The 21,208-nt window shown below is 59.3% G+C and overlaps 1 protein-coding gene across 3 annotated transcripts; it reads left to right on the top strand.

Annotated features, from left to right (window-relative positions):
* The first annotated feature begins 275 nt into the window (after nt 1–275).
* LOC100713473 (tyrosine-protein kinase ZAP-70) lies at nt 276–16,511 on the top strand. 3 transcript variants are annotated; one of them, XM_063229911.1, is made up of 14 exons: nt 276–373; nt 617–695; nt 7,081–7,498; nt 7,631–7,791; nt 11,677–11,815; nt 11,892–11,970; nt 12,055–12,101; nt 12,216–12,264; nt 12,569–12,761; nt 13,032–13,238; nt 13,961–14,153; nt 14,243–14,383; nt 14,465–14,577; nt 15,112–16,511. In XM_063229911.1, the coding sequence occupies exons 3-14, from the start codon at nt 7,097–7,099 to the stop codon at nt 15,233–15,235; spliced, it is 1,848 nt and encodes a 615-aa protein (XP_063085981.1). In that variant the 5' UTR covers nt 276–373; nt 617–695; nt 7,081–7,096; the 3' UTR covers nt 15,236–16,511. The 3 variants fall into 3 exon arrangements, with proteins under 3 accessions (XP_063085981.1, XP_063085979.1, XP_023421582.2); XM_063229909.1 differs by having other exon boundaries at nt 284–423; XM_023565814.2 differs by lacking the exons at nt 276–373; nt 617–695 and having other exon boundaries at nt 6,214–7,498.
* The last annotated feature ends 4,697 nt before the right edge of the window (nt 16,512–21,208 follow it).

The following is a 21,208-nucleotide window of genomic DNA, read 5'->3' as shown; positions in this document are numbered from 1 at the left end:
TGTGGAATAAGTAAGTCACCCCCCCGGGGGGGGGGCCATAGGGCAGGAGCAGGCCCAGACCTGTGACCCCCTCAGGGAAAGCCCTGCAGTCCTGTTTCCACTGGCTGGGGCTCCCCCTCTTTCCCACTACCCTCCCTGACCCCGCACCCAGGACCCTGAGTGAGTCCCCAGCCCTGCCTGCTGTGATCTTGCCTCCTGCACCCCCTGTGCTGCCTGTGGGGCCCACACCACGCGCCCCGGAAGTGCCCTCTGCCCTCCCCGGAACCCGGGCCTGCAATTTTCCTTGAACACAGCACTTTGTGACACTGACGCAGGCTTCAAACGCAGCCCTCTTTCCTGTCTTCACTTAGAGGAGGAGGTGCGCGGGCTGCTGGTGAGAGCCCGAGACCCCAGGCCTTGGGGGGCAGAGCTGGGGGCGTCCCGGTGAGCGGCCTCCCTGGCCTTCTGCCCCATCCCTGTCCCCTGGCCACCCCCAGGGACTCGGGAGCACCAGGCAGAGGATACAGCCCCTGTGCCTGGCTGTGGGTGCGGGGAACGGGGGCTGGCAGGGCTCCCGGGCTGAGGACTCAGCTGTCGGAAGCCAGGTTGACCATGAGGGTCTCCCCTCTCCACGTAGAGCCAGCTCTGAGTCGGTGCTGGGGACCTGAGACCCCACGGTGGCCTGTTGTCCTCGACTTCCGTGTGTACATCCCCAGGTAGGTGAGGCCGAACGGGGAGCGCTGACTGCTGCTGACCCTGGGTGGCTTGGGTAGCCTGTGTCTGGGGACGGACAGTGCCACCCAGAGTGTGCAGTCTGTGGAAGGATGGGGCGGTGGGGGGAGGGGGGGCTGTGGGCTGCAACAGGAGGGGTCCCCCTGGAGAAGGCAGAGGAGAAGCTCGCCCTGCAGGGGCTGGGAGTGGGGGCCTCTGGGGCACAGCCACATCTTTGGCCAGGAAGCAGAGAAACCGGCAGAGAACGTAAAGGTCCCCAGCCCCGGGCTGGTGAACTTGGTGCCCAACGCTGCTGGCTCAGGCTCAGGCTCAGGTTCAGGCTCAGGCTCAGAGTCGGGGCGTCTGAGTTCTGCTCAGCTGCTGTGTGGCTGGGCAGGTGGCCTGGCCCCTCGGAGCCCCCAGTCGGCCACTGTGAAATGCAGATCAAACCTGGGCCCTGGTGAGTGCCGCTCCCAGGGCCTGGAGGCCAGCAGGTGCCTCCTATGGGAGAGGCTCGTGGGACGGCACGGGGCTGTGTGTGACAAGCGTCACTGCCTGGGGCGTGGCAGTGGGCACACGGAGAGGCTGAGATGGGACTCTCATGAGTTCAAGGCCAGCCTGGGCTACATGGCAAGACCGTGTCTCAAAAACAAAACAACAGTCACCGGAAAGAAAGCAGTTAGGGTCAGGGAAGCCCATGATGGTCTGTCCGGGAAATCCAGGCTTCTCCCCTCTGCCCATGGTGCGGCCCTGGGGGACCCCGAGCAGGCGGGCAGCCTGGCTGGCATTCACACGCATGCTCGGGCAAGCCCTGGGTTCCAGCTCATGTGACCTTGAACATGTCCCTGCACTTCTCTGTGTTTGAGTCACCAGTCCTCCCTTCATGGGCTCCCTGTGAGGGTGGGGGGCACCCATGGGGCCCACGCAGGGTCCCCCCAAACTGTGGCCCTCGTCCTACTGGCAGATGCCTTCGTCTCTCTTTTCATTCCCCTCTCCTCCTCCTTTCCAGTAAAAAGCCTGAGTGCAGAGTTTTTCACTCGGCTTCATCCCCAAACCCTTTTATTTTTCACTTTGAGACAGGGTCTCACTAAGTCAATTTAAATCGCCCAGGCTGGGGTTGAACTTGGAATTCTCCTGACTCAGCCCCTCAGGGTGCTGGGATTACAGGCAGGGGCTACCATACCCAGCTCCATGTGGCAGACATCTATTAGGAGGAGGGGGGCCACAAGGGAAGCTAGTGCCCCTGGGCTCTGTCTTGGGAAACCCGGTGTGGTCGGGGACGGTGGCGGGGAGCTGACAGGAGGACCATCTGGGGGCATCAGGGCTGCAATACACGGGAACAAGGGGCCCTGGGAGCCCACAGGAAGTGCCTGACCCTCCAGGCAGGGTGGATGAAACTTCGAGGGGACAATTGAGGCCCCTGTACACAGCCAGGGAGGAGGTGCTAGGTTCTACGCCTGCCCAGTGGTGTCTCTGCCCCTGCAGGCTGTTCACCATGGAGGGGTCCAGTGCCTCTGTCCGGGCTCTAGGGACATGCATGGGGCCTGGACGCTGTGTCAGGCTGACGCAGGGCCAGGACAATGCAATGTCTTCATTCTCGAAGGGACAGGACCCTGTGTCACCATGGTGATACACGCACCAGATCGAAGGTGGTGAAGAACTGTGAAGCCAGACCAGGGACATAGGGTGCTGTGTTAGGTGGGGGGTCAGGGAAGGTCTGGGGTGAGGGTGACATTCAGGCAGAAACTGAATCAGGGGGAGGGTCCCAGGGAAGGTGCCCGGGCAGCAGGCACAGGCAGTGCAAAGGCCCTGCAGTTAGCTGTACCGACCTGTCCAGGATCTGAGTGACAGCATGAGGAATGGCTGGGGGAGGGGCACGGCAAGTGAGCCAGGGTGTGATGGCGACATCGCACAGGGCTTGAGGGACATAGTGGGGACTTGGACTTTCACCGGGAACAGATGGGAGTCCTGGAGGCTCCGGGCAGAGAAGGGTGTGGTGTCAGAAGGGCTCAGAGCTGGGCTGGGCCGCAGTCCATGAGCTTGGCTCCTGGTCCGGGACCACAGTGCAGCTCTGCGTGGGGCCGTGTGTCTAGGACCGCACCTGATCCCCGAGTCAGGGCGGGTCTGGCCCCTCTGACTGTTGCTGTGGCGGGGAAAGGACCCAGTGCCCATCTGCAGTGAGAAGTGGCCATGCAGTGCCTGGAGGGGGGACAGGGATAGAGTGGGCGGTGATGGTGGCAGGGGCTGCTTCAGTCTCCTCTCTGGGCACTCATGTGAACCAGGGCTTGGGATGCTCAAAATGCGTGTTCAGGGCCCCGCTAACTACATGCAGATTAATGGAACTGGGAAGGTCCTTCCTCCACCCGGGAGGCTGAGGCAGGAGGATCTCTGTGAGGGATCGTGTCACTCTCCTTGGGCCTTTCATCCCTCCTGCTGCCTTTGAAATGCATCTGGCTCCGGGTACTGTCCTGTGGAGTGTGCATGGGGTGCTGCGTGTCCCTGAGACAGACGCCATTCAGGTCCCTAGAGAGGACACCTGAGGGTCCCTGCTCGTCCTCCCAAGGGCTGAGTCTCTGAGAGGGATGGCAGGACAACTTTGGGGCTGTGACTTCCAGCGGACGTGGGGCCGTCCAGGGAGGGACAGGACACACTGCTCAGCCCTAGCCCTGCTGTCCCCTTGGGTAAAGCCCAGTTGGGTACGGGGCAGGATGCACAAATGGCACCTGGTCACATGTGACGCTGCCTGCAGCCCCCTCTGCCGTCCCTCCTCGCCTCCCGCCGTGGGGTCCACTGGGCACTAGGTCCCCAGTCCTGCCAATTGGAATGGCCAGGGGAGGCAGAGGCAGGTGATACCACAGCCTGGGAAGCTGGGAGGGCCTGGGACAGCAGGGTGACTGCATGCAACAGGCGACCGATAGCCGGGTCCCGGGGGCTATGGCCCTGGCTCAGCCTCTGTTGTAGTCAGGGGTTGTACACAGAGAACAATTGGATCAAGACATGGAATTTATAATATTTTTATAATGGTCACCGGGAGTTAACACAGAAAAATGCAGGAAATCTATCCGCAACACCAAAGACATAGAATATTTAGTCAAGAGCCTAAATCCCACAGCAATGTCCCACATGAGTCCAGATAAAAACCGAGAGCTCAGGACAATGCCTCCCACGAGTCCAACTGGAGGTCCAGAGCCCACAAGGACTCACGCCAGTCTCTTTTACGGGTCCATGCTGGGAAGGCCCAAAGGTCAGCGGTGGAAGCTAGAAAGTCCAAAGCTAGTGGGTGAAGGAGCTGTGCTAGTGGGATGAGGGTTCCATGCTGCAGCTGACAAGTCACTCTCATAACAAAGACCAGGCACCACAGCCGTCCTCAGCGACACGGAGGCCCCGAGTTCCTCCGACGACAAGCACAGTTGGGTACGTGCCAGGAAGCAGCGTGACAAGTTCATTCTGGAGACCAAGCGATATATGTCTTTCCCTCCGGAGCCAGGAAGCAATGCTTGATATGAGGACCAAAGCTTCTCCAGAACCAACAGCTCAAACAGCAACTCATGGGAGAGACCTCAGTGCCTCAATACCTCAACCCTCAACACCTCCCTTCTTCTCCACCTATTTAAATCCTGGCAACTTTCCTCAGGTGGAGCATCTTTGCTCAATGCTACGCAGATGTAATCCAGCTGGCATTAAGTTGACCACCAGTTCTTAATTCGTAACAGCCTCTTCTCCTCCCCAGGTTGCACCTGCAACCACCAGGGGGGAGCCTCAAACCCAGTCACAGGCGGCTTCCTGCCACAGCTTCCGGTCCCAGAGCTAGAGCCACCCCGCCCACCCTTCCCGGGTCCCAGGACACCCCACCCCACCAGTCCTGGTCCCCATGCCAGTCCTGTTCCCATGCTGACGGATGGGGGCACCATGCTGAGGGCCCTGCTGGGACAGACCTGGCAGGGGACCCAGCAGTGCAGGCAGCAGGAGGAGCTGGAGCAGGGCGCAGGGCGACTTGGGTGAGGAATAGCCCCCAGTGGCTTGCAGGCCCTGAGCTCAGCTCGAGTGGAAACTGAGTGTGGGGTTCAGCCGACCACGGGCCTCAGAGTTAGATCCGGATCTGGGGTGTTATTAATAGAAACAGTCAGAAGATCAAAGCAGGCGATGCCAGCACAGCCCACATAGGGCGAGGGACCTGGGCTGCTGCCGGGAGCTGGGCAAGGAGCATGGGTAGCTACAGACAGGGCGACTCCAAGTGACACAGGGCTGGGAGGAAGACAGGGCAGAGCAGTGCTGGGGTGATGCTCAGGACCAGAGAGATCCTCGAGGCTGAGGCAGGAGGGGGCGGTCACTGTGTCCCCTCACTCTGGGGACGGTATCTCGGAGGTGGAGATTTAAGTGCTGGGGGGAGGCTGGGGTGCAGTGTGGACTGTGATGAGAGCTGGGGCTGGTGTCCAGGAAGTGGGGCGGAGTGCATACAGCTCCCCATAACTCCCCCAATTTCAGGAATTATTTTTTCATGTGCGAGAGGTCTGCACAACCCAGCCCCTCTCCACGTAGCTAAAAATGAGGCAACATTCATGCACAATAATATTTATACACTGTCGAGCCCGAGACTCGACAAATGTGTGCAGCCGAGAAACCACCACCTCCACCAGGACGTAGGTTAGATGGTTATGGTCTCACAAGCCTGGAGCCCCAGCACCTGGGAGGCTGAGGCAGGCGGATGGCCGGCCTGGGCTACTCAGCAAGTTCAAGGTCAGCCTGGATTAGCAAGACCCTGCCTCAAAAAACCAAAAAACAAAACAAAAACAAAACCAGGATATAGGCCAGGCACCGGTGTGGTCTCCATCTCTGGGCTTTGAATGGGGTGCAGAAGAGAGCCTGGTTTCTTACATGGTGTACACCCCCATTTTACCTGCTTTCTAGCTGAGTTCTGTGCTGTCTGGGGCAGGGGCTATGTTACCTCCTCATCTGCGGAAACTTTATGCAATCATGAGTGGAAATGCTATGCTCCACGTGGTTTTCTGTGTTTGTCATTTCTCTAGGGGGACACCTAGGGGCCCTGGTGACTCATCTGAATCATTCTTGCAGCAAGAACTCTTTACCGTGTTTGTGACAGGGTCTCGCTCTGTAGCCCAGGCTGGCCTTACACTCCTGGTGATCCTCCTGCCTCAGCTTCCTTGGTGCACACGGCACCGGCTAAAAATGACTCTCTTAGAACACTTTTCTCTAGGTGGGGACAAGAACGCAGTCCCATATGGTCCCCAGGAGCACCTGCTTGCAGCTGTGGCACATCCAGGATCCCGCTCCGGCCTGGCCCTCCCCAGCCCAGGTCAAAAGCCACTCCGTTACAGCCAGCGTCAGAGCTACCTGGCCCCTGCCTAGTGCCCTGCCGGTCCCCTCTCCCCATCTGTGTAATGAAGAGGGAGCTGAGGACCCTGCGCCTCACCTCTAGGGCAGGTGGTATTTTTTCTTTTTGTTTTCTTCTTTTTTGGGGTGGGTACCAGAAGTCGAACTCAGGACCTTATGCTTGCCAGGCAGGCGTTGTGCTACTGAGCCACACCGCCAGCCCCAGAAGATGCTTTTCAGTGCCGTCTAAGCCACTTAGCTGACAACGGAAGGGCGAGCCCCCCCGCCCCCAGGCCCTGGGAGTGTTGCTGTCCACTTTGGCTGACTTCTCAGGCATCGTCGGCCCTGGCTGCGAATTCACCCACCTTCGGTCATTTGCAGGCACAGAGTGTGAAACCACTCCGGTGACCAGTGTGTGTCCCTGCCGACGGCCTTGTCACCTCTCCTACTGCAAATCCGTACCTTTGTACAGCCTGCTTGGTGCCTTTTAAAAACTGTTCTGCAAATTTTTTCGTTAGTGATTTCCCATCTCAAGTGGCTCTGAGCAGCTCCTAGAGGGGCCGCCTGGTGCTCTCCATGTGGGAGGCAGTGGACCCTTGCCGCTTGAGCTCCAGTGCCACAGACTGCCTGTGAGAACCGCCAATCCGTGTTCGTGACATGGCACAGGGCCCTGGGTGTGTAATGCACATGTCCACTGCTGAGCTGCAGCCCTGGCCGATGTCAAATAAGGCGCCTTGAGCCTGTGCCTGTAATCCCTGCTACACAGGAGGCTGAGGCAGGAGGACTGTGTCTTTTTGAGCTTTTGTCTCACTGTGCAGTTCAGGCTGGCCTGCAGCTTATTTTGTAGCCCAGGCTGGTCTCAAACTTGCAATGATTCTCCTTCCTCAGCCTCCCCACAAGTGCTGGGGGTGATGGGCGTGCGCCCCCGCGGCAAACACCCATGCTGCGACGCGCGCAGGGCTCCCGGAGCTGGGGTCCGCGACGCCCTGCACGAGGTTCCCAGCAGTCAGAGCATGGGGAGGGGGGCGCTGTGCCCTGACCGCCGCCCTCTGCCCGCAGGCGGCCGGGCGCGGCCATGCCGGACCCCGCGGCGCACCTGCCCTTCTTCTACGGCAGCATCTCGCGGGCCGAGGCCGAGGAGCACCTGAAGCTGGCGGGCATGGCCGACGGGCTCTTCCTGCTGCGCCAGTGCCTGCGCTCGCTGGGCGGCTACGTGCTGTCGCTGGTGCACGACGTCCGCTTCCACCACTTCCCCATCGAGCGCCAGCTCAACGGCACCTACGCCATCGCGGGCGGCCGCGCGCACTGCGGCCCCGCCGAGCTCTGCGAGTTCTACTCGCGCGATGCCGACGGGCTGCCCTGCGCGCTGCGCCGCCCGTGCAACCGGCCGGCCGGGCTGGAGCCGCAGCCCGGCGTCTTCGACAGCATGCGCGACGCCATGGTGCGCGACTACGTGCGCCAGACCTGGAAGCTGGAGGTGAGGCGGCCGCGGCGGGCCCAGGAATGGGGCGGGGTGGAGGGAGGGGGCGGGGCGGGGAGGGGCCGGGAGTGGGGAGGGGCAGGGCCCGCACCCGGCCACCCCTGCAGCACCCCCGCGCCCCTTCCCCAGGGCGAGGCCCTGGAGCAGGCCATCCTGAGCCAGGCGCCGCAGGTAGAGAAGCTCATCGCCACCGCGGCCCACGAGCGGATGCCCTGGTACCACAACGGCCTGACGCGCGAGGAGGCCGAGCGCAAGCTTTACTCCGGCTCGCAGACGGACGGCAAGTTCCTGTAAGTGGGCCGGGTGGGGAGGGGGCGGCACCCCTGGGTGTGCGAGCGGGTGTGGCCGTGCAGCTCCGGTGTGCAGAGGCAGCCCCCTTCCCCTTCTCCTGCTCCTCCTGCCCCTCTGTCCTTTTTGGAGGTGCTGGCGATTAAACTCCGGGCCTTTGCACGAGCTCTGTCCCCAGCCCTTTTATTTATTTTTTCTTTGCTTTTGAGACAAGGTCTCCCTAAGTTGCTACGTTGCCTGCCCTGGGCTAGAACCTTTGCTCCTCCGCTCTTCCTGCCGCAGCCACCCAGAGTGCTGGCATACCAGGAGGGCACCACCGGGGACTTCTGTGGCATCTTCTCCGTCTGACAGGGTTTAGGGAACTCTTGCAGGGTACCAGGCACTGCTGACCTGGCCGCGAACCAGAGGCTAGTGCCCGTGCTTGTGGGACACTGTAGAGTGTGCTAGGGGGTGCTGTGTGCTGCGTGTGGCCAGGGAGGTCTCCCCAGAGAGGAGCCGGATGAGGCCACAGGGGCTGTGGGGTGGGGGTCAGTGGTAGGGACCTTGTGCCCAGCGCAGGGCGCTGTTCCCAGCATGCAAAACCAAAGCGAGACAGAAGGGAGCTGGGCACCACCAACTGGCTGGTGACCCAGAGGCCAGGAGGTGGGCATTTATTTGGAAAGTTCGAGAAATGAGGGGAGGGTCAGGGTGTGGAGTGAGCTCAGCGAGGTGGTGGGTTTTGTCCCTGGGGAGGTTAGGCTGCTTCAGGAATGTCACCCTGATTCTTCTCCCTGTGTTGTCCCCCCCACGGTCACTTCAGTTGGGCCAGTGCCACTCGCTCAGGTCACTTCTCCAAGGGCCAGCTGCTGGGGTCACATGGGTTCGCGGTGATGCAGCAGTGCACTTCCAGTGTGTGCAGGGCGCTGTGCATGACAGCGTGTGTCTGTGTGTGTCTGGGGGCAGCCGAGGCCATGTGGGTGTGGTGACTTTTTTGGGGTGAAGGAATCTCTGAAGAGCTCTGAGCTCTCCCTGGGTGGCTGAGAGCCCTGTGGAGCTGCTGCCATCCGGTTTGAACACAGGTTCTTCTGTGTACAGATGTTACCCAGGTTTCAGGTGTCATCAGGTCCCAGGAATCCAGGAGTCCCCAAGAGGTCTGAGGGGGACGGTTCCCAGGGCCTCTCTGTGTGGGTGCATCTCTGCTCCAGTCCTGGCTGGCTGTCACCCTCCTGCCTTAGGACCCTTTCCTGTCTGGGTCTCCCTGCCGGGAGGAGCTGACCCTTCCACCAGGCCTCCCTCCACGTGAGGCCATGCTGTGGCCTGGAAATCTCCTAAGCGAGCAGTCCTCCTGGACTCTGCCGTCCATTTTTGCCATGTAACCACGGGGTCTGCCGTGTGTCACAGGCCTGTGAGCTGACTGAGCAGCTCTCGTTTGGCTCAGCGGGGTGGGGACCGGGGAGTTCTGGGTGGCCCAGCTCCAGTGTCATTGGGGTGATGGGGTGAGCTGGCTGCTGGGCCATCATAACCTGGCAGCCCGGCCTGGGGTCACTCACATGGGGAGGCGTAGGGTTCCTGAGAACAGCCAGGGAAAGCAAGTTGTAACTTACGTGTGGACATGCACACACGCACGTGCATGCCTCAAACTTCTGGTTCTGCAATGTCCCTGATGTCCTGCAACCCAGGCTATCATGTGGCTAAACAACTGAGCTGTATCCTTTTTTTTTTTTTTTTTTTTTTGAGGGTCTTGCTAAGCTACTCACTTGCCCAGGCTGGGTTTAAATTTGCAGTCCTCCTGCCTCAGCCTCCCTGCTGGAATTCCAGCTGTGCATATTATTTAAGTGCCAAGACTCATGGTATTTCTCACCCTGTACCTCTAGCTAAAGGGCAGGTTCCAATCACAAAAGGCAGAACTGCTATTGTCTGGTAGTTCTTTTGTCAATAAAGTAGAATTCGAGGCATTGAAACGAATGCAGTCATAAAACCGAAGTCTTGGCCTTTGAATTTACCAGGAGCTAGTGGCTGCCTCTCACCAAGAAGAGTACATGGTTAGCACTTGCCGAGTAACAAACTACCCCAACACGTTGCGGCTTTTGAAATGGTGGCTTTCGTAGCCCCTCTGCAGTCCAGGCTGAGTTTAGCAGGCCGGTTCCAGTTCTGCTGGCTTTGTAGCTTGCTCACGTGACTCCCCCGAGAGGGCGCCTGGGGTTGGCCAGTCCCGCACGGCTTCACCCTCGAGTCTGCAGGGGGCAGTCTGGTGGCCCCTTTAGCCAGCTGGTTGCTGTGGACTCATCTCCACAGTGGGCACAGGCTTGCCAGGAAAAGCAAGAGCAGTCAGCCAGGGCCCCACGGTCACCATGCCTCAGTCTGTGTTGTGTGTGTGCCAAAACCAGTTAGGTGGTCGGACACTGGCCCAGCAGATTAGAAAAACATGTGGATACTGTTATGGATGGCAGGTGCTGCCTGGTGCTATGGTGGCTTCTCCCCACCCAGTCCTGTACATACACGTTCATTAGTGAGGGGCCTGGCTTCGATTTTCTGACGTCTGTTTAAAATTTACGGTTCTGGCTGGGTGTGGTGTGGTGGTGCACACCCATCAACCAGTGCTCTGGGAGACGAGGCAGGAGGGTTACAGCTGTCAGCCTGGGCAACCTAGCAATGTGAGACTCTCCCGCTGTCCCTGCTGTGTCTGCCTGGACACCACCCCTGGACTGTTGTGCGTCTGCCTGGGGACTGTATTGCCTGTCCCTGAGCTGTTGTCTGGGAATAGATGAAATAGTCACGGCTGTTCTTGTCAGCTCTGCTATAGTGGTGTAGGGGACAGTACTGGGTTCCTTTGCCCTGAGGAAGGGCCTGCTGGCGAAATGGACTCCCCTCTGTCTCATCCACATACCCCTCCCCCGCCCGTGGTCATAAATATCCATCCAAAGGAAGGTGGATGGGTGGGGCCCATAGGCTGGCAGAGTGACCCTGCAATCCACGGCCTGGGACTCCACAGGAGGGTGGCCTGATGGCCAGCTCTCTGGTCAGCACAAGCCCTGGTTAGCACCGGCACCTTCTTAGCCCCGAGGCCCTAGGACCAGCTTGCTGCCTGCCCTCATCCATGGGGGGAGGGGCAGCGCTGCCTCCTGGAGCCAGGGACTCTGCCACCCTGCTTGATGGGTGACGCTGTGTTCCCACCCAGGGGTTCACGTGAGGGTGCCAGAGTCTGGCTGTGGGTTGGCCTGGGTGCGTGTGCTGGGTGAGTACGTGTACACAAGTGAGTGGTGTCCATGGTGATGGGCAGACAGGCTCCGCCTGCACCTCCTATGGCGGGGTGGTCCCCATCATGGAAGGTGTGCAGATTTGTTTTGGTTTCTGTCCAGTGAAGACAGTCGAGGACTGCGTGTCCCCTGGCCAGTCTGTCTGTGTGATTGTCATGCACTGTGCTGGGGGTGACAGCCCTGACTTGCACGAGGTGGCTGGAAGAGTCACAGCTAGGTCCCTGGGTGGTCGGCGTCGAGGGGGCTTCCTGCGCCAGCACAGTGGTCCAGTCTGTGGAACCTGTGTCCCTTTGGAAGGGCCCTGTGCTTGCTGGAGGTAGCCCCAGGCGTGGCCAGCTGTCCCCTGCCGGCCACCGAGTATCCCTCAGTGGGTGGCAAGTGTCTGGCTGTGGGCCGCCGTGCGTTCAGCTGCTGGCTGAGCAGGCCTGGCGGCTGCATGGCTGTCCTTGGGCAGCTGTGTGTGTCTCCACAAACCCGGCCACTGTCCTCTCTGACTGTGCTCCCGAGGGCCTGTCACCCGGAGTGGCTGTCGGGTGATACCTGACCTGGGCTTCTCTAGTCCCTGCAGAGTCCACAGCGTGTGAGTCCGGGGACACTGAGGACAGAAGGAGCCTCAGTGGCCCCGCAGGTGACAGCCTCCTGGCCCTGCAGGCTGAGGCCCCGGAAGGAGCCAAGCACCTATGCGCTGTCTGTGATCTATGGGAAAACCGTGTACCACTACCTCATCAAGCAGGACAAGGCCGGCAAGTTCTGCATCCCCGAAGGCACCAAGTTCGACACACTGTGGCAGGTACGGGCCAGGGCAGGGGCCAGGGGAGACTCGGCCAGGCTGCTGGGGGACCCCACCTGATGCCGGCTCCCCGCAGCTGGTGGAGTACCTGAAGCTCAAGGCCGACGGGCTCATCTACTGCCTGAAGGAGCCCTGCCCCAACACCAGCGCGGAGGGTGAGCTGGCTTTGGGTGGCCAGGGCTGGAGTGGGGTGGGGCAGGATGGGGTCCTCCCCCTCACCATCCATTCTGCTCCCCCAGGGGCCGCCGCTCCCACGCTTCCTGCCCACCCATCCACATTCTCCCAAGTGAGTCGGGGTCTCGGCACTGGGGCTGGGGCGGCTGTGGAGGGAACAGGGTCCCCCGCCTGTGGCTGGACATCCTTGCTGGTCCTGCTCACCATTCCATCTTATGATCTTTAGCCTCAGAGACGGGTAGACACCAACTCTGATGGCTACACCCCAGAACCAGGTGAGCTGGCCGGGGTGCAGGTAGGGATAGGGCCTGGGAGCCCGGTCCCCGGGTACCATGGGGCTTGGCAGGGGAGGATGAGGGAGGCCTGGGGGGGCTGGCATGGCCCATGCCCTGCTCACATGTGCTTGCACCATCACGTCTGCCCGTGTGCACGTGGTCCAGACACCTGGGAGCATGTGCACCTGGACACACCAGCTGTGAGCGCTCGTGTGCTGCCATGTGCCACGTGTGCCTGGCGGGCCCACCCTGAGCCGCCCCTTTCCCCGCCCCTGCCTGGTGTGCACACTGCCTGTGTGCTCAGCGCGTCCGGCACCTGCGGGTGAGCCGCGGCCGATGCCCATGGACACGAGCGTGTACGAGAGCCCTTACAGCGACCCTGAGGAGCTCAAGGACAAGAAACTCTTCCTGAAGCGCGAGAACCTGCTGGTGGCTGACATTGAGCTCGGCTGCGGCAACTTCGGCTCAGTGCGCCAGGGCGTCTACCGCATGCGCAAGTATGAGAGTGCCCGTGTGGGGCAGGGGATTTGGGTGGGAGCCGGGTGGGTGTGCGTCGAGGGACAGACTGTGCCGGGGGAGGTAGGGGGCTGGACATGGGAGAGGGAGCGAGAAGATGCAGGCCTGGGCAGAGCCTGGCACAGCACCCCAGGCGGGGAGGCGGGCTGGGGTCTCATTGGCTGGGGCACCCTGGGGCCATGGGGCGCTTTCCTCAGCATCGCCTGGGTCTAGGGCGGGGAGTGCTGGACTCACACCCCAACTCCCGGCAGGAAGCAGATTGACGTGGCCATCAAGGTGCTGAAGCAGAGCACGGAGAAGGCGGACAAGGACGAGATGATGCGGGAGGCGCAGATCATGCACCAGCTGGATAACCCCTACATCGTGCGGCTCATTGGCGTGTGCCAGGCCGAGGCGCTCATGCTGGTCATGGAGATGGCGGGCGGCGGCCCGCTGCACAAGTTCCTGGTGGGAAGGAAGTGAGCCATGGGCAGGGGCGCGGGGGGCCACACGCATGACCCCCAGCACCCTGGCGCTGGCCCCCAAACCCCTGCTGGAGCTGACAGGATCGGCCCAATCGGATGTGGTCGATGCCTGTGAAGTATTCCCTGAACATCTGGCACAGCTGGCGGGAGCTTTGCAGAGAGCAGCCCTGTCACTGCGCCCAGGTTCCCCAGGCTCACGCCCTGGGGAAATTGCTCACGGTCACTTATGTTCTACACCTGGGGCCATGGATGGAGGCTTCAGCTTGCTTTTTTCGTGTGTGGTTTTCTTTCTCTTTTTTGAGACGGGGTCTCACTATGTGGCTCAGGCTGGGCTGGAGCTCATTTTATAGCCCAGGTTGGTCTTGAACTCAGGACGATCCTCCTGCCTCAGCCTCCTGAGGCTAGGATGACAGGTGTGCATCACCACACCTATTTTTTTTTTGTTTTTTTTTTTTTTTTAAGGGTTAAATAAGAAACAAAACCTCCAGAGTGTGTGACGGAGGCCACGGTTGGCAGAGGCTGTGGTGTGTGCCGAGCTGTGTGGCCTTGGGCAGGAATGTGTGTGGTTTCACCAGTGTCTCCTCGTGCCTGCCCTTGTGTGCTCTCTGCTGTCACCACCAGTGCCCGGCCTTGGCCTTCTATCACCGGGCAAGGGCTTGCCGGGTGTTGCCTTGGGAACGGGGCTGCCTCATCCCCCTGACTGTCCTGCTCCCCAGGGAGGAGATTCCCGTGAGCAACGTGGCTGAGCTGCTGCACCAGGTGTCCATGGGGATGAAGTATCTGGAGGAGAAGAATTTCGTGCACCGCGACCTGGCGGCCCGCAACGTCCTGCTGGTCAACCGGCACTACGCCAAGATCAGCGACTTTGGCCTCTCCAAGGCCTTGGGCGCCGACGACAGCTACTACACCGTGAGCCCGCGGTGGCCGCGGAGTGGGGTGTGGGCTCCGGGGACAGAGGGTCCTCGAGTCCCCTGACCTAGCCGCGTCTCCCGCCCCAGGCCCGCTCGGCCGGGAAGTGGCCCCTCAAGTGGTACGCGCCCGAGTGCATCAATTTTCGCAAGTTCTCCAGCCGCAGCGACGTGTGGAGCTACGGGGTCACCATGTGGGAGGCCTTTTCTTACGGCCAGAAACCCTACAAGGCAGGCACGGGGCGGGGCCTGTGTGGCGTGGGGCGGGGCGCAGGTGGCACCTGGCACTCACGCCGCCTCCCTGCCCAGCAGAAGATGAAGGGCCCCGAGGTGCTGGAGTTCATCAAGCAGGGCAGGCGGATGGAGTGCCCGCCCGAGTGCCCGCCTGAGATGTACGCGCTCATGAGCGACTGCTGGATCTACAAGTGAGTGTCCACGGGGAGCTGTGGGACCCGCATCTGGGCCCGGTGCCACCGGGCACACAGGCCTCATACAGAGCCGCGTGGTTACCCAACATGTGGCACCGTCCATGCCCTAATACCGAGGCCCACGGACCCTCCCGCCAGCACTCGCACCTGGCACCCAGCGAGGCCCACAGCAGGTGCACCTTGGCGTGTTCGACCCCACCTGGGTCTGCCTGCAGCCCAGTACCCAAGTCCTGGCACCACCCATGTCCACCTCCCTGCCGACTGCAGACAGCGTCGCCCCCCACGGGCTCCTAGGGGCTGTAGTTACTGCCCCGACATCCGGGGACTCAGGTTTCCAAGTGCCCTGTCCATCAGCAACATGGGATTCCAGGGCCCTCACTCCAGCACCTCCTTTACCTAGCAGTCCCCACACTCAGGGGCCCGTTTGTTTTTGGGGAGTCCTGATTCCGCCACAGCCAAGCCCCATCCAGGCCCCTTCTGGGCTGAGGCTGTGGCCTGGGTGTGGTCAGTGCTGTGTCTGCACCCTTGCAGGTGGGAGGACCGCCCCGACTTCCAGACGGTGGAGCAGCGCATGCGGACCTATTACTACAGCCTGGCGAGCAAGGCCGAGGGATCCCCGCAGTGCACACAGGGGCCCGAGGCTGTGTGTGCCTGAGCCAGGCGCTTGGCGCCGGGACCCCAGCCTGGCCTTGGTCCTCTGTGCCAGGGGCAGGGGCCGAGGCGGGCTGGTCCTGGGCCGAGGCAGAGGCTGGGGTCCGAGGCTGAACACGCTTCAGTTGGAATAAGCTCGGCTTCTCCCGTGCCTGAGCTTTTTTGGGGTAAGGCCAGCCCAGGTGGGGCGGCCACTGGCAGGAGTGGGTGAAAGCGCCTCAAAGTGATTTTCCTCCTGTGGTTGGCTGTTCCCTCTCCTCGGCATGAGCAGCATCCTCAGGGCAGAACAGGGAAACGGCTCAGGTGTGTGCAGGCCGCAGGACTGTGTGCCCTGCCTCAGCTTTCCAGAGTCACCCAGCTGCCTGCTCAGCGACTCCCACCTTCCTCTCCGGCCCCAGTCACAGCTGCAGTCTCTGTCACCTGCCGCCCCACATGTCAGCTCCGTCCTGCTCAGAACATTCCCCAAGTCTTGCTGCCTCGGTTTCCCCACATGGGAAATTGGGTTGTTGGAAGGTGGAGCCCAACAGGGGACTGATGGGCAGCCAGGGATGGTCAGGGCTTCTCTGAGTGTGGCCCTCTCGAGGCAGGGTGGGCTCCGTCCCCAGTGCCTCACTCCCCTGGCCGGCTTAGTCCAGGGGACAGCCTGTGACCCACTGACAGCCAGTGAGAGCAGTGGAGCCTCGCGGGGCCTTCTGGGAAAGCAGACCTCCTTTTTATTTGTGGTGTGAAGCCGGGAGACCCAGAAGCCGGAGCTGTTTTGTGGGGCCACAGGGGAGGCAGTAGGGCAGAGCTCAAGACCCACGTGTGTGGCTACAGAGAGGGGACCCAGGCCTTGGGTGCTTGTGCCTAGTTATGACACCAGGAGGTCCACCCCAGCACTGACCCTACTCTGACCTCGCCATTGGTTATTGGGTTTGGTAATTTAAATGTCTGCTTAATTTAGCAGATCTTGTTACTTTCTTCAGTGACCTTTGTGTTTCCCTTGGAGGCCGAGTGAACGCGCCTGGTTCCAGGGCCCAGGGCAGGGGCACAGTGACTCCATTGTGTGTGTGGGGCATCAGATGCTCGGGTTGCCTGGGGGTCTGTGAACCCCACCAGGTGTGACTGCTGATCACAGAGAGAGACAGAACTGGGACTGCCTCGGGCCTGCCAGTCTTTGTGACCTCTTGGCGGTTTCCCGTGTTTAAAATCTAATGTACCAGTGCCTAAATGTTAGATGCTAGCACTGTTTTTGAATGACGTCTTTAATAAAGGAGACTGACACCATAGGTGTGATTTAATAGCTTTTTGGATTCTTCCGTTTTAGGGAGTTCAGTTGTAGCCTGGGTGATGATTTATGTTATTCAATAAAGCACACCAGAGAGGGCCGGGGACGTGGCTCAGTGGCACAGTGCCTGCCTGGCAAGTGTGAGGTCTGAGTTCAATTCCTGGTGCCTAAAAAACCCCCAGACAGTAAATAAGCTTGTACTTTGGTTTCTTTTATGCTCATTATCATTAGTTATGTTTGGTGATTAGTGCTGAAAACAGTGTGATTTCTGAAAACAGTGTGATTTCATAGGAATTTCACTGTGGATATCAAAAGATTTCACGGAACCAGGGGCTTCGAGACCCTGCGGAATGGAGCCAGGCAACGAGGTGCAGTTCCGCCACACGGTCACCAGGTGGCGCTGCTGTAAAGCCAGGCCCCCTCGGTGGGTCGCGCCCGCCCCAGGTCGTGGCGCGGAGGTCCCCTCCCCCATCTCCTGCCCGGGTTCCGTCCTCTGCAGTGCGTTCTCACCGCAGTTCCTTTGCTACTCAGCGGCTCCAGGTTCCCGGCCTCCCCCTCTGCCTCTTTTCTTGCCTCTACTTCGGGGACCGAGTCCCCTGGGTTTGCCTTTGGATGCCTCCCGGGAAGTGCGTGCGTACTGCGACATATTTGGCTCCAATGGGGAGGGTGCTGGGGCCCGAAAGTCTTGGGGTGAAGAGCGAGAGGGGTAGAGGGAGTGGGAGCCTGTAGTCTTGGCCTGGCTTAGGCTCCTCCTCCTGGTCCTGGAAGACACAGGTTGGGCTGCGGGTAGGGGGTGCTGCAACCCTGGAGGAGAAGCCAGGAGCTGTGGGCCAGTGGCCAGCTGTCACCCGTGAAACGCACAGAGCCCAAGTTGTAGTGGCGCACGCCAGTAATCCTAGCACTCCGGAGGCTGAGGCAGGGGGATTGCCTCGAGTTCAAAGGCAACCTGGGCTACACCTCCAGACCCTGTCTCAACAAACAATAAATACACACCGGTGACCGGCAGGCTGCTGTGACTACGCGGTGCTCTGGGACACCGTGACAGGAGAGGTAGCTCATGTGCGGGGGTGGGGCCTGCACAGTCAGGAGGCTGGGAGTGTTCAGGGGTCCCCCAGCGCCTTGCCCTCCCAACCCTCCGCTCTGTTCCCCTCCCCACTCTGTCCCTTTTTGCCCTGCACGCTCTGTGGCTCTCAGGCTCTCTCTCTCCATGTGCCTGTCCTGCCCTCATCTGTCTGTCCATCTGCCTTAGGTCCCATGGGTCCCACACCATGGGCAGAAGAGCTGCCTTGCCCTGTGCTCTGTCCCCTGCTCTTTGGGGTCTGCTTCCCCGATGCTGGGGATAGGAGACCCCAGAAGTGAGCCTGCAGCCACTGCCCCTGTGTCTCTGCCTCTGTGTCCCCTGTCTCCCTATCCACCCCTGGATCCCCCACCCCACTTCTGCGGGCATCACCTCTGCAACCTGCAATGATCCCCATGGTTCCACTGCTGATGCCACCTGACCTGGGCCTCTGCTTCTCCCCATAACTAATGGGGAGACCCAGCCCCAGGCTCCTCTCTGAAGGTCCTGTAATTTGTTGCTCTGGGACAGCCACTTGCCAGGACTTGGGGTTCCTGGGGTGGCTCAGCGAGGGGGGTGTTAGGGACAGCAGAGGCAGGAGGGCTTATTCCTGGGCTGTCAGGGTTTGGCCCTGCAGGCCCAGCTATCACAGAGCTCTGGGTACCGCCCATGGGTGGTGTCAGGACTGGCTATGGCTGTGGGGGTCTGGCTGCTGTGGGATGGTTTGGGGGTAATGAGGGCGGGGCTGGGGTAAGATCCTGTTTCCGTCAGTGTCAGCTTCATCGCTGGTGACAAAACACAGAGAAAATGAGTGTACAGGAGGAGGGGCTGAGGTTCCGGTCAGCGGTGGCGTCTGGGCTGGCAGAGATCCTGTGGTGGCCAAGGCTGGTGCAGTGAAGCTGTCCCTCCATGGTGACAGGAACCAGAGAGCCTGGGACAGGGAGACCTTCCGGGGCACACTCAGCAAGCTCTTCCTCCGTGGGACCCACCCCTAAAGTCTCCACCATCTGTCATGAGGCCACCATGTGGAGCCCACCAACAGGGAGACCCTTGAAGAGGTGGTGCCCTGGTGCCTGTCACCTCCAGAGGCCCTGCCTGGGACCCCGAGGGCTGGCACTGAGCCTTCAGCATGGGCGTGGGGACCATTTGTATTCAAACCGCAGTGTCAGTCTCAGGCGGCATGCATGGGCAGATGGTGGCACTGCCCCCAGGAGCCCAGTGGCTGCATTTGGGGTCTGATTACAGTTGGTGGCCGCACTTCCTCTGGCCCCTGCCTCCCGTTCAGCTTCAGCTCCTGCTCCATGCTGCACCTAGCTTGTGAGGATCCCAGGGCTGGGGATCTTGCTCAGGCAGGGAGAGGTGTGGCCTCTTGTCCCAAGCTTGCCACTGCCCCTGGATGGTTCCCCAGAGCTAGAGACGGAAGCCAGGGCCTCACGGACACCTGGAATGCTGGCCTCTGAGCTGCACCCCAGCTCTCTTCCCTCGAGCTTTGAGGCTGGGCCCAAGGCACCTGTGACAGGCCTGAGGCTTCAGGGTCCAGGGCTCTAGCCACAGGGACCTCCCTTGGCACTGAGAGGCTGTGGGTACCAGCAGAGGGCCAGTTTCAAGGTGTCCAGGTTGGGGGGGGGGGCTCTAGGCAGAGGGAAAAGCTGTGTCAGGACACAGGGCGGGGACAGATCTGGCTTGCTCAGGGTAGAGAAGCCAATATGGCTCAGTGAGCCAGCAGAATGGCACCATGGGAGGGTTTGGGCCGTGCTCAGAGCAGATAGCTCAGAAACTGGGGAAAGGGGCTGGGGATACAGCTCAGCAGCACAGCGTCTGCCTGGCAAGTGCAAGGTTGTGAGTTTGATTCCTCCTACCAAAAACAAAAATAAAAAATGGGGAAAATATCTGTGATCTATCTGGTAAGTGTGTGATATCTATAACATAAAACTGAACAGATAGGGACCCCAGCAACTCAGCAACAAAAAGACAACCCCACTAAGAATTGTGCAAACGCCTTGACCATATACTTCTCCAAAGATTAACAAATGACCAATAAGTACATGAAAAGATGCCTTTTAATGACCATTAGTCATTAGAAAATGCAAATCAAACACAGGAAATACCACTGCATTCCTACCTGCATGGCTGTCAGGAACACACACTAACAAGTGAGAAATGTGGAGACACTGAGACACTTGTACACTGCTGATGGGAAAGTAAGATGGGATGGCTACTGTGGAAAACAGTCTGCAAAACTAAACACTAGTAATTCCTCTTTTAAGTATAAATCCAAAGATAATTAAAAACAAGGACTCTAACAGGTTTTCATACCTTAATATTCAATGCAGAATTATGGACAGTAGCCTGAATATGGAGAAAACTCAGGCCCTCTGACTTGTGAATAGATAAGATATAGTGTAAATGCATTGAAATATTACTTGGCCATAAAAAGGAACAAAACTGTCACAACAATGGTAGAGATGGACTTTGAAAACATTATGTTAAGTCAAAACACAAAGGACAAATATGATTTTATTCCACTTCTGTAAACTATGTAAACCAGGCAAATTTATAGACAGAAAAGAGAGGTTGACATATTTGGAGGAGTATCAAAGGACGAAAAATTGGTTAGTATGTCCAGAGTTTCTGGCTGGGGTGACAGAACTAAGTTTTGGAAATATATGAGGATGGCCACATAATACTGTGAATGTAATTAGTGACACCAAATGTGTATAGAAAATCATTAATTAGCAAATTTGTAAATGATTTTGAAAGCTAGAAGAACACACATTTATTCCATGTATGTCCAGTATGGGATGAGACGAAGCAGCCCTCTTAGAGATAGCACTCCCAGAAGACCATTTAGGGCTCACTAGGGGGACAGATTTACTACAAAATGTATGATCGTGGCCGTCTGTGGAGCCAGGATGAAAGAGTGCAGAATTGCTGTCTTTGCGCACTGGAGTTGGAGGAGCCAGTGAAGGTGGAAGGCCTGGAGCTCACTGCAGTCTGCTGTGAGTGTGTGTTGGAAAGCTGAGAAGTCCGCCCTGGAAGCCTGAAGGAACTGGAGACCAATGTCCTAAGGCAATAGCAAAGACCACAATTCCTCTGCAGAAAAATGAGGAGACTTCCTCATTCTTTCCCTTTGATTGCGCGCGGGCTACAAGCCTATTGGTTGGTGCCGCCCACATCCTGGGTGGGTCTTCTCTCCTCATTTGCTGCCTACATGTCAATCATCCGTAGACACACCCAGAACCATGCTCCATCAATTTGCTGGCATTTCCTAATCCATTAGCTGACCTCACAGTTAATGATACCCAGTGTTGTCTATGCTTATGACCTGCGTGTTAAAACTTTGAGCAGGATGGGCTGTCAGTATCCTCTGGCTGTGTGGGGCTGGGAGTAGGGTGACAGCTGGAGCCAGAGTTGCTCTAGGTCTCCTCAGCATGTTCTGGGGTGGGGCACCGGCGGGAAGTGTGGGGTTCCCTCCTGCCCTGTCTGTATCCGGTGCCTGCCTTCTGTCGTGGCACTGGTGCAGGTCCACGTGAGGCCAGCTGTGCTGGTGGCCTTGGAAGGTGATTTCCCTCACCTCATGGTTCTTGAGGCTGCTGTGGATTTGGCTTAAAAGCAGTGGAGCTGGTTGATCATGGACTGAAACCTCTGCAACT

Source organism: Cavia porcellus, unplaced genomic scaffold, assembly GCF_034190915.1.
Source record: "Cavia porcellus strain 051 isolate PalLab524CR breed Dunkin Hartley unplaced genomic scaffold, mCavPor4.1 scaffold_18, whole genome shotgun sequence".
Classification (NCBI taxonomy): domain Eukaryota; kingdom Metazoa; phylum Chordata; class Mammalia; order Rodentia; family Caviidae; genus Cavia; species Cavia porcellus.
The sequence above is the reverse complement of the archived record's forward strand: the minus strand, read 5'-3'. Positions and strand labels throughout refer to the sequence as shown.